The sequence below is a fragment of the Trichosurus vulpecula genome, chromosome 4, assembly GCF_011100635.1.
Source record: "Trichosurus vulpecula isolate mTriVul1 chromosome 4, mTriVul1.pri, whole genome shotgun sequence".
NCBI lineage: Eukaryota > Metazoa > Chordata > Mammalia > Diprotodontia > Phalangeridae > Trichosurus > Trichosurus vulpecula.
In genome coordinates this window covers 261,123,956-261,135,559 of record NC_050576.1, presented here as the reverse complement: position 1 = coordinate 261,135,559, position 11,604 = coordinate 261,123,956, and the positions used below count along the sequence as shown (strand labels likewise).

At 41.5% G+C, this 11,604-nt stretch overlaps 1 protein-coding gene across 1 annotated transcript; it reads left to right on the top strand.

The window, feature by feature from the left end:
- Nucleotides 1-5,100: 5,100 nt before the first annotated feature.
- LOC118848037 (fructose-bisphosphate aldolase A-like) lies at nt 5,101-6,581 on the top strand. Its single transcript, XM_036756765.1, has one exon. The coding sequence runs from the start codon at nt 5,230-5,232 to the stop codon at nt 6,340-6,342; it is 1,113 nt and encodes a 370-aa protein (XP_036612660.1). The 5' UTR covers nt 5,101-5,229; the 3' UTR covers nt 6,343-6,581.
- Nucleotides 6,582-11,604: the final 5,023 nt, after the last annotated feature.

The following is an 11,604-nucleotide window of genomic DNA, read 5'->3' as shown; positions in this document are numbered from 1 at the left end:
AGTACTAAGAATGGTTCGTTGGCTTGATCTTCACTCCTTATTTGCCTCTATATGCTAGTCCAATTCAATATTTTGATATGGGTACTGGGGTGAGGAGGAGGAGGAGGAGGAGGAGGAGGAGGAGGAGGAGAAGGAGAAGGAGAAGGAGAAGGAGAAGGAGAAGGAGAAGAAGAAGAAGAAGAAGAAGAAGAAGAAGAAGAAGAAGAAGAAGAAGAAGAAGAAGAAGAAGAAGAAGAAGAAGAAGAAGAAGAAAGATTTTATTTTTATGGACTTATTGTAGTTTATCCTTCATTCTCGAAGAGGACCATGACATCAGGGAGATGATGACATGACTTGCAATTGACTTTGATTTGAGTGAGGGAGGGCTGTACGAAGTCACCAGCTTCACTTTCTCCTCCAGAGCCATCTAGGTCCAGTGGTCAGATATGGATCAGGACAACTAGAGGTGGCCCAGGATGCAATGGGAGACCTTGACTCTCTTAAGCTGAGGTCTTCTCAGGTTCTCCCTTCGAGTGATGCAATGGCCATTGAGCCAATAGGCCTCTTTAAGAAGTGAGTCAAAGGATGGCCTTTTCAATGAGAAAAAAAATCATACTGGGAGGGGCAGACTCTCAGGGTTGCTGGCCCAAAGAGAAAGTTACTATTTATATTCACTCTGAGCCAGGAGGGCTCAAAAAATAGCCATTAAGTGGTGCTTGGGGAGGGACCTATTGTTGTCCAATACATGAGATCCAGAGGGAATTTTTTAAGACTCAGTCTTCAAGAAAGAAATTTACCCAATAAACCGCAGTTGACCAGGTAGGTTTTGGCCATCAAAATTTACCTTCCTTTGGGCAGAAACCCTCAGGTAAAGGGAGAGGGGAGGGGAAGGGGGGAAGGGAGGGGAGGGGAAAGGAGGGGAAGGCAGGAGGGGAGACCAGAGGACAGGACAAGACAGGACAGGACAGGACAGGTCAGGATATGCTTAGTTGCCCAACTGTAATTGGCCAGCTGAGTTCTCATTCAGGCAGCTTGTACTACTCACAGGTTGTGGTTTGCCCTTCATTCTCAAGGAGGACCATGACATCAGGGAGATAGTAACATGGCTTTGATTTGAATGAGGGAAGGCTGTGCAAAGTAACCAGCCTCACTTATAGCCTCCACTAGAATGCAAGAGCCTTTGGAGTTAGGGATCATTTTCATAACCTGTACCTGTATCAGCAGCACCTAGGACAGTACCTGTGCATAGTAGGGGCTTAATAAATATTTGTTGATTGATGGACTGATACACCTGAGAAATCCCATAGGTAGTAAGTTATAAAGGTGAGATGGGAACCCAGGTCCTTGGACTTAAGGTCCACGGATTTTTCAATGACATTATGCTACTTGTCCTATAGTCATATCTCTTCCAGTCCTTAAAAATAATCCCACTGCTTCTGAAGCTCCTAGAGACATCCTATGACCTCATAATAATCACAGAACATGACTCATGATTGGGAGACAGCAATGAAAAAATATGCATCAAAAAGGGAGAAATGAGATAGAAAGAGTACCAGAATAGAATGTATCTTAATTTATGTACTTCTGGACCGATTCCCTGTAACCCAGTGTTCCCCCAACAACTCTGGGCTGATGTTATTGGGTCCAGTTCTTGTGACCTGACACCCAAAGGGATAACCCCCTCTCTTTGACTTAGCCCCTATCCCTAGATTACCCTGGGGGTAATCTCCTGAACAATTCTTAGTTATGGCTTGAATCTAGGTTTCCCCTAAAGTAGATAATTGAGTCCCCAATTCCCACATGGTGTTCAATAAAGGAATTGGGTATGGGACAATCTTCATTTCTGCCACTACAAAAAATGATTGAAATCCCCAAGAGCCAATGAAGAAGTTCAGAAAGGTGTATTTTAACAAAGGATGCTGAACAAATACTTCTGATTCACCTATAACTTGCCCTGACCAAGCAGCCCTTGGCAAGTAGGAATGTTTGGGAGGTCCAGATGTCTCCCCTGCCCCTGGTATTTAGTCCCTCAGGGCGAACCTCTATTGGTCTTCTTCCTGGAAACAAGGAAGATGCTGCTGAGGAAATCTCCTTTCCGTGAGAAGTTTTGTGTTGAATTTCAGGAACTATTGAATGGAAAGTCCATTTTCAGGAGCTGTTGTTCTTGAAACTATTACTTCCTCCATCTGGCTTGGAAATGAGTGTGGAACAGCCCTTAATTCTTCCATCACAAAAAAATAAACAAGACACAAAGTATCCATAAGAGCCAGTCTCTGATCTGAGTTCAGAAAATGTACCTGAAAAGCAGCAGCAAACCAGGAGCTGGAGGTCTATAAACTCATTCCTTAGGTTTCTTGGACAAGTATACGATGGTCATCATGTGCGTCTTTCCAGGAAACATTTTCTGCTCCTGGGAGACAGAGGAAAGAATAAATCTGACCCTGCTGTTCTTTGCTGCACTAGAAGTCCAAGGAAGAGAAAGTGCATTAAAAGAAAAAAAAGTAAACTATTTCCCTGCTCACTTTGATAGACCAGGGAGGAAAGGGCAGCTCAACTGAGCAGAGTCTGCCCTTCCTGATTCTCTCTTGTCAATAATCTAGGAAGCAGTCCCAGTCACCAGAGACCAAGCAGTGGAGATCCCTGTATTTTCTCAGGAGGGACTAAAATATATATCTTCGAGTCTGAGCTGAAGTCTCACCCTCTGCATGAAGTCTTTCCCAATCCACCTTACCTGTAGTGCCCTCCATCTGAGATCATCTCCAATCTGTCCTGGATACATTTGTTGGTACATAGCTGTTCACATAGTGTCTTCCTTATTAGACTATAAGCTCCTTGAAAGCAGGAATTGTGTGAAATGAGCAGAACTGGGAGAACACTGTATGCAGTAACTGTAATATTGTATAATGACTATCTGTGAATGACTCAGCTATTCTCAGCAATATAATGACCAAGACAATTCTGAAGGACTCATGTGAAAAATGCTGTCCATCTCCGGAGAAAAAAAACTGATGGAGTCTGAATGTAGATCAAAGCATACTATTTTCACTTTATTTTTCTTGGGAGACTTTTTATCAGTGTTTTCTATCACAATGTGACTAAACATGGAAGTATATTTTGCATGATTACACATGTATAACCTATATCAAATTGCTTGCCTTCTCAATGAGGGGATGAGGGGAGGGAGAGAAAGAAGGAGAAATTTGGGAACTCAAAAAAATTTAAATAAATGTTAAAAATTGTTTTTACATTTAATTGGTGAAAAAATAAAATGTTAAATTAAAAAAAGAAAATGGGAATTGTTGATTGTTGGTTGGGGTCTTTCTTTATATTTCCAGAACTCAGCATAGTGCCTGACACATAGAAGTTGCTTAATAAATGCTTGTTGGCACAAGATTTAACATATCAGCCTTTATATGTGACACCCTTCTCCAAGGGTCCAAGTAAGACCTCTGATATCATCAAGTTGACTGTGGGATACTTCCAATTGTTCAGGAGGATCCTTTGATCCCTATCTCATCCCTTTATACCATAAACCTGGAGGAAGAAGTATGTTATAATAAAATGTGCCTAAAGATTAAAGAGGGGGAAAATAGAAGCGATGGGGTAGTGCATATAAACTACATATTACCAAGTCATCTGAAGGATATGTGATAAATTACAGAGGCAAATGTCAAAGTGGACAGGGAGAAGGGAGAGTAGTTGCTATGATGGGAATCAACTACCTGAATATGTGATAGAATAAAAAAGCATGTAAGCTACTTGAGGACAAAGATTCTTTGAATTTCCATAACCCCAGGGTCTATCACAGTGCCAGGCACATGGCAAAGACCTAATAGATGCCTTTTTATGAAGCAATCAGGATTAAGTGACTTGCCCAGGGTCACACAGCTAGTAAGTGTCGGAGGCTGAATTTGAATTCAGGACCTCCTTACTCCAGGGCTGGTGTGCTATCCACTGTGCCACCTAGCAGATGCTTATTGAATTAAATTGGATGATGGAGGTCTCTGCTACAAACTCAGTAGTTGACTTTTCAGAGATACTGAGAGTAGGGGGTGTATCATTAGGAAAAATCTTTACATATAAAAATATAATCCTGGAGTAGAAGAAAAAGCTGTTTGAAAGGGCTAAGGGAGGATAAACACACTGATCTATGAATTATCCTTCTTACCATGAAGGGACCAGAGAGAGAAAACCCCAGATATAGAATTATTGTACCTAAACCTCTCTTTGCCTAAAACCACCTTTTCTCTTCATCACGCATTTTCCTTTCCTTCCTAATTTCTTCCTTAGGCCAGTACAAATATCAGCAATTATTTCCTCCATCCTACATGGGATGGGGTATGCAAAAGTTTTTTTTCTCCCACCACAGAGAATAAATAAGATAGGAAAGATGCACAGAAACCAGTGAACAAATTCAAAAAGAAAGTGTATTTAAATCCTATGACCTTCTAATTTTCTCCTTTGTTATTATCCCTGGTGCAGAGGGAAGGAAACTGGCTCTGGAATCAGAATGATGGTTATGTCTGTGACCCTGAGGAAGTCTCATTGCTTCCCAGCCTGTTTCCTCATATATGAAATGAGCGGATTAGATGTCCTCTGAGGTCCTTTTGAGCTCTGTGTTAGGAGGATGCTCTGTCCCACTCGCCCAGGACCAAGCTACTACAGCTCTACCCCTTCCGCCCAGAATCCTCCTTGAATATAAACCCTTCCATTGGATCTCAGTCTCTCAAGCTATCTTGTCTATGTTCTTTCAATCAATTAACAATCATTTACTATGTGTTGAGCATTCTTTTTGGCTACAAAGGAAACCGTCCCTGCCCATAAGGAGCTTACCTACTAGCCATTCAGTGCCCACCTAGCCCTCACCTACCTGAGAAGGCTGTGAAGAAATGGGTTCCAAAGAGGAGCAAGCACACCTTCTAAGGTGTGCCGCTAGAGAGGATCTACACTCAGACCCCTGATACCGACTACCATTCTTAGCTGGACGAAAAGAAACGTTCCCTCTCCTTTCAAAAGAAAAGAAAAAAGAAAGCAAGCCCACCCTACAGGTGATGTTCCTTTAAATGATCAGACTCCGCCCCCTCTCGAATTCTATTGCCCCGTTGGCTTTGGAATGTGATGAGGTTCGAATTAGGATTATAGGTAGTTTTGTTAGCTCCCACTGGCTCATGGTCCAGTTCCATCTCCCAAAGCCGAGGCTCTTTCTCGAGTCTCCTTTCCCCAACAGGAAGCTGCCACTTCAGAGTTAGCATGCCTTCCCAAGCCCTGACACCAGATCAAAAGAAGGACCTAACGGAGATTGTTAAGCGGCTGATCGCTCCGGGAAAGGGAATTCTGGTCTTGGATGAGTCCCTCTGTGCTATGGATAAGCGGTTCTCGTGTCTTGGCATTGAGAACACCGAAGAGAACCGGCGCCGCTATCGCCAGCTGTTTGTGACAGCTGATGGTGAAATAAGCAACTACATCGGAGGAGTTATCCTTTCCCATGAAGCATTCTATCAAAAGTGTGATGATGGCCGGCCCTTTCCAGACGTCATCAAGAGCAAGGATGCTGTTGTGGGCATCAAGGTGGACAGGGGTGTCGTGCCCCTGGCAGGAACCAATAACGAAACTACCACTCAAGGGCTGGATGGCCTGGCTGAGCGCTGTGCCCAGTACAAGAAGGATGGAGCTGACTTTGCAAAGTGGCGTTGTGTACTGAAGATTGGGGAGAACACACCCTCTCCTCTTGCCATTTGGGAAAATGCTAACGTGCTGGGTCGGTATGCCAGTGTTTGCCAGCAGAACGGCCTGGTTCCCCTCATCGTGCCAGACATCCTCTCTGAAGGAAACCATAATCTGAAGCAATCTCAGTTTATTACAGAGAAGGTTCTGGCTTCTGTACTCAAGTCTCTGAATGACCACCATATTTTCCTTGAAGGGACTGTGCTTCAACCCAACATGGTGGTACCGGGCCACGACTGTTCCCAGAAGTTTCCCCCCGAGGAAATCGCAATAGCAACTATAACAGCTCTGCGCAATGCTGTGCCCCCTGCAGTACCTGGTGTAGCCTTCACATCTGGAGGCCAGAGTGAGGAGGATTCCATTACACTCCTCAATGTACTGAACAAATGTTCCTTGCCCAAGTCATGGATCCTGACCTTTTCTTATGGCCGACCTCTACAGACATCTGCTGCCAAAGTCTGGGGAGGGAGGGATTCCAGTGCCAAGATGGCGCAGCAAGAATACCTCAAACAAGCCAAGGCCCTCGGGCAGGCCAGTACAGGCAAGTATTGCCCAGCCAGTAGCGGAAGAACGTCACATACCACTGAGTCCCTCTTCATCTCAGTCTACATCTCTAACAGTCCCAAATTCAATCACTAAATCAGAGCGTTCCACTTGAGTGGGCTCCAGTAAGGGAAAGCTCCCAATATACCTCTACAGTGAGCAAAAACTGGGATCCAAACTTTCATGGTGACTTCTCCCGTCACTCTTTCTACCTTGTGCCTTGTCATACCTCTGCATGAATCTAGTGATTCCTTGGCAATCCACCTTCACCAATAAACAACTATTTAACACCAACAGGAAAAATTAAAAAAAAATAAAAGCAGAGCAGGTGATAAATTCCTGACTTGCACTGTTTATCATTTCATCTTTCAGAAGTTGACTGACAATTCTGGACCTGAACTGGCTGAAGCAGAAATAATAGGAACGGGCGGGGGGGGGGGGTGCCGTTCTGAGGGTGTGCCATTTTAGAATTCCTGATACATACGAGGGGAACACTAGGTATAGTCTGATTTGTACCTCCGACTTTAGTAGAGTAGAATTCAAAGAGTTCAAAAACAGATACATAGACCCTCTAAAAGAGAAGTCAGCCTATGAGGTCAGGGCATTTTGAGTTCTCAGAAATGAAGTTCTAGGGGTGAAGTCACAATCGATTCCAGTGAGAAAGAAATGGGGGAAGGGTCTAAAGAGACCAGTATAGGTGTACTGGTTGCTTACCAATGAGCTCAGATTTTTCAAAGATGTGCAAGAGGCAGAAGAGAGAGAGCACAGTATCAGAGAATATAATTTTTATTTATATTTACAAATTAAAATTAAAATGATGTTATAAAACCTAAAATTCATTATTATCTGAGGATTGAGGTAAATGATAAAGACAACCAAAAAGGTCTTTTTTAAAGTTATGTTGAGTATGTGAGATCAAAAAGGGAGAAGTAACCTACTCAGAGTGAATGTGAATATGATCTTGAATCACAAAAAAGGCAGACCTGCTCAAATCCCTATTTCACTTTATTTTCTGACTCAAGGAAAAGGTCCTTCAGACAGAGGCAGAAAGAGTTAATAGAAAACTAAACTTCAGGTAAATAAGGAAATTTTAAGAGAATGCTTCAAATAACTGAAAGTTACTTGTCCTAGATGAAATAGGTCTGAGGGTGATGGAAGAATATGAGATTTGGGGTACATAGCACACTGGTAAGTTTAGAGAATTGTGATGATTATGAGAGATGGTATAGGTGAATCTAATATTCAAAGAGTGAGAGCAGGGGCAGCTAGGTGACACAGTGAGTAGGGCACCGGCCCTGAAGTCAGGAGGACCTGAGTTCAAATCCAGACTCAGACACTTGACACACTTACTAGCCATGTGACCTTAGGCAAGTCACTTAACCCCAATTGCCCTGCCTTCCCCCCTCCAAAAAAAAGGGTGAGAGTAGAAGGTAGATACTTCAAACTATGAAGCATGAACCATTGGCTATGCTGTCAATTTCTGGTAAAATTTTAGAATGAATTACTAAACATATAGTTTATGAAATTATGGAAAGGAAAGAGTTGAACCACATGAACCAGCATGGGTTCATTAAGAATAAGTCATGCAAAACCAACCTCATTGCTTTACTCAACAGAATACCGGACCAGTAAACCAGAGAAATGCTGGGGGCATAGTGTCTCAGGATTTCAGGAAGGCATTCAGTAATCTTTCATGATACCCTTTTAGACAAGATTAAGAGATAGGAATTAAATGATGGTAGAGTTAGGTGGGTTCAGAAGTGATTGAATTGATTCAACAGAGTGGTGACAAATAGATCAGTTCCATTCTGGAAGGATACCCCTAGTGGAGTACAATAGAGGTCTTGTCATTGGTCTTGTTCTGATCAACATTTTTATCAATGACTTGGATGAAGGCATAGAAAGCAAGCTTATCCAATTTGTGGGTAAAAAGAAGCTGACAACATTAATACATTCCAAGAAAAAATTTGGATTAAAAAATAGCCTAACATTGCATAGCTGAAGGTCACAGTATCATAGTTAGAACTGGAAGGAAGCTTAGAGGCCATCTAGTGCAATTCCCTGATTTTACAGGTGAGGAACCTCAGGCCCACGGAGGTTGAAAGCCTTGCCCCAAGATCACCTAGGTAGTAAACACCAAAAGTGGAGTTTGAGCCCACAACCTCTAACTCCAGGGTCATCAGTCTTTCCACTGTACCACATAAACCATATAACACTGTACCACTGTACCACATATAACAAGTAGCTAGAAGAAAATTGATAATGATAAAGTAAAGTTCTCCTTTTGGGTTCAAATTAATCAACTAAGCAAATAGAAGATAACGGGATAGTGCTCAAAATAATTCATGTGGAAAAAGCATAGGTATTCTAGGGGACCACAAACAAGAGGGGTCAGCAGTGTGGTGTGGTAACCATAAAAGCTAATGGAATATCACACTGCACTAAAATAAATACACTCTCAGAATGGGAGAGTTGTTGACTTCACTGGCCTCTTCCAATCATCAGACCACAACTAGAGTCATATATATAGTTCTGGATGCCATATTTTAGAAGGGATAGGATGAACCTGCCCAAAATATCGAGGGAGACATAAGAGGACCACCATATAAAGCTCAGTTTATAGAACTGAGGGCATTTAGCCTAGAGAAGAAAAGACTTAAGAGATGCACTATCTCCCTGTCTTCAAATATTTGAGGGGTGGTTGTACAGAAAAAGGATTACACAAACTTGTTCTATTTGGCAGAAAAGGGGAGGATCTTGACCAATGGGTGAGAGTTACTTAGTTGAAAATTACAATTTGACATAAGTCATATCTTCTTAAAAAAATTCAAGGTAGAACAAAGATAACAGAATAAAGGCAGTGATTTTGCCTGACCTCTCCCAAATTCCCCTCCAATCAACTTTAAAATAATATCTCAGAATGAATTCTAGAGTGGCAGAACCAACAAAAGGATGGGGAGAAACAATTTTCCAGCCAAATACAACTTGATTGCCAGGAAAAGTCTGTCTTACTGGGGTAAGAGTGGAATGCAGCCCAGCTCAGTAAAGCAGCAGTAGGCCTCGGAGGCAACTGAATCAGCAGCTGAAGCTCCTGGAGCTCTCAGCCCACAGAGAGTAAATGGGTCAGACAACTGATCAGAAGATTACAGGGGGCCCTTTACTGGCACTGGATACAGGATTCTGTTACACTGACCATACACAGTTCCATATCACAGTCCCCAGGTGAGGAGGATAACTGCACACTAGAGCATATGACAGCAGGGGGGTGGAGACCCTGGTCATACTTCCAGTGTGCAGAAAAGTGCTTGTGGTTGCTCTGACCACACCCCTCCTTAGATCATACCACCCAGGAAGAACTGAAAACTTACAGACCCTAGAACTAGCTCTGAAAACAGCAGTACAAAAAACCTGAAGCTTTGAATAGTGTGCTCTCCACCCTGGGAAACAGAGCCCAACTTCAACATAAAGTTAAAAATCAAGAAATAAACTGGGAAAATGAGCAAACAACAACAAAATAATCTGACCATAGAAAGTTACTATTGTTACATGGAATATCAAAGCACGAACTCAGAAGATGACAAAAAAATCAAAATAGCTACATTCAAAGCCTCAAAGAAAAATGTGAACTGATCTCAGACACAAAAAAAAATTCTTAGAAGAGTTCAAAAAGGATTTTAAAAATCAGAGAGGTAGAGTAAAAATTAGAAAAAGAAATGAGAGATGCAAGAGTATAATTTTTAAAAAAAAGAGTCAACAGCATGGTAAAAGAAGGCACAAAAATACTGAAGAAAATGCATTAAAAAACAGAATTAGCAAAATGATAAAAGGGGCACAAAAATCTGTTGAAGAGACAAACCCCTTTAAAAGCAGAATTGGCCAAATGGAAAAGGAAGTACAAAAGCTCACTGGAGAAAATTAAAAATTAGAATTGGGCAAGTGGAAGGTAATGACTCCATGAGGCATCAAAAAACAATAAAATAAAATTAAATGAATGAAAAAATAGAAGACAATGTGAAATATCTCATTGGAAAAATAACTGACCTGGAAAATAGATCCAAGAGAGACAATTTAAGAATTATTGAACTAAAAAGCCATGATCAAAAAGAGAGCCAAACTTCAAATCTCAAGAAATCATCAAGGAAAACTGAGCTGTTATCCTAGAAACAGAGAATAAAATAAACATTGAAAGAATCTACCAATCACCTTCTGAAAGAGATCCCAAAATGAAAATTCCCAGGATTATTACAGCCAAACATCAGAGTTCTGTATTGTTAATGTATTTTTGCTTAATGTGAAGATCTTTCCCATCCATTAATAGGCCCTGCTTAAGTCACATGGAAGTCCAAATCACATGAGTTTGAGTCACATGAGCCTACGTCACAGGGGTTGCGATGCCCTCTGACCCTGAAGAAGTGTATATATACTCTGAGGTTAGCATTTTGTTTTGGGGCTCACTCATTGGAAGACTGTTTATGTGATGTTACCAGATGAAACTCTGGGTGGCTGGTAAGAAGCCCCCCACCTTTGAAAAACCCAGATGTTGGTGCTTCTCTCTCTGGTAACTATGTATGTGTTGCTTTTGTTCAGACAGTTGGAAGCCCTGTCTGTTGGCCTTTGCTGTTGTTTTTGCCCTGTTTATATAAGTTCTTGTAATGTCTGTATTTCCTCTGAAGTTCGGGGTGCTGACTTTTCCCCTGAACTAAGTGAATGACCCCTTAAAGTTGCTTTCCTTTAGAAAAGGAGATCAAAGAATATGTGCTAGTAGCCCTCCTGTGTGCTGGTGTTATTGGTCTTACACCCCCACAACAGCTGCAAGTAACATTGTTGTTACAAGTTCCCAGGTCAAGGAGAAAATATTGCAAGCAGCCAGAAAGAAACATTTCAAATATCATGGAACCACAAGGTTTAGCAATGTCTACATTAAAGAATCAGAGAGCTTAGAATATGATATTCTGGAGGGCAAAGGAGCTACAATTATAACCAAGAATCACCTACCCAACTTAACTGAATATAATCCTCCAGGGCAAAAATAGACATCTAATAAAATATAAAATTTCCAAGCATTCCTGATGAAAAGACCAGAGCTGAATAAAAAATTTGACTTTCAAATACAAGACACAAGACAAGCATAAAAACATAAACAGGCAAGAGAAATTTAAGACATTTAATAAGGTTGAACTGTTTACATTCCCAGATGAGAAAAGGATACTTGTAACACTTAAAAACTTTATATGTCATTATTAGGGCAGCTAGAAGGAGTATACATATAGGACGTGGGTGTGAGTTGAGTCTGATGGGATATCTTAAAAAAATAAAATTAAATGGTAAGAAAAAGGGATGCACTGGTAGAAGGGGAAG

Coding starts and splice junctions, on each gene's coding strand:
- LOC118848037 (XM_036756765.1), top strand. CDS start 5,230: ATGCCTTCCCAAGCCCTGACACCAGATCAAAAGAAGGACCTAACGGAG.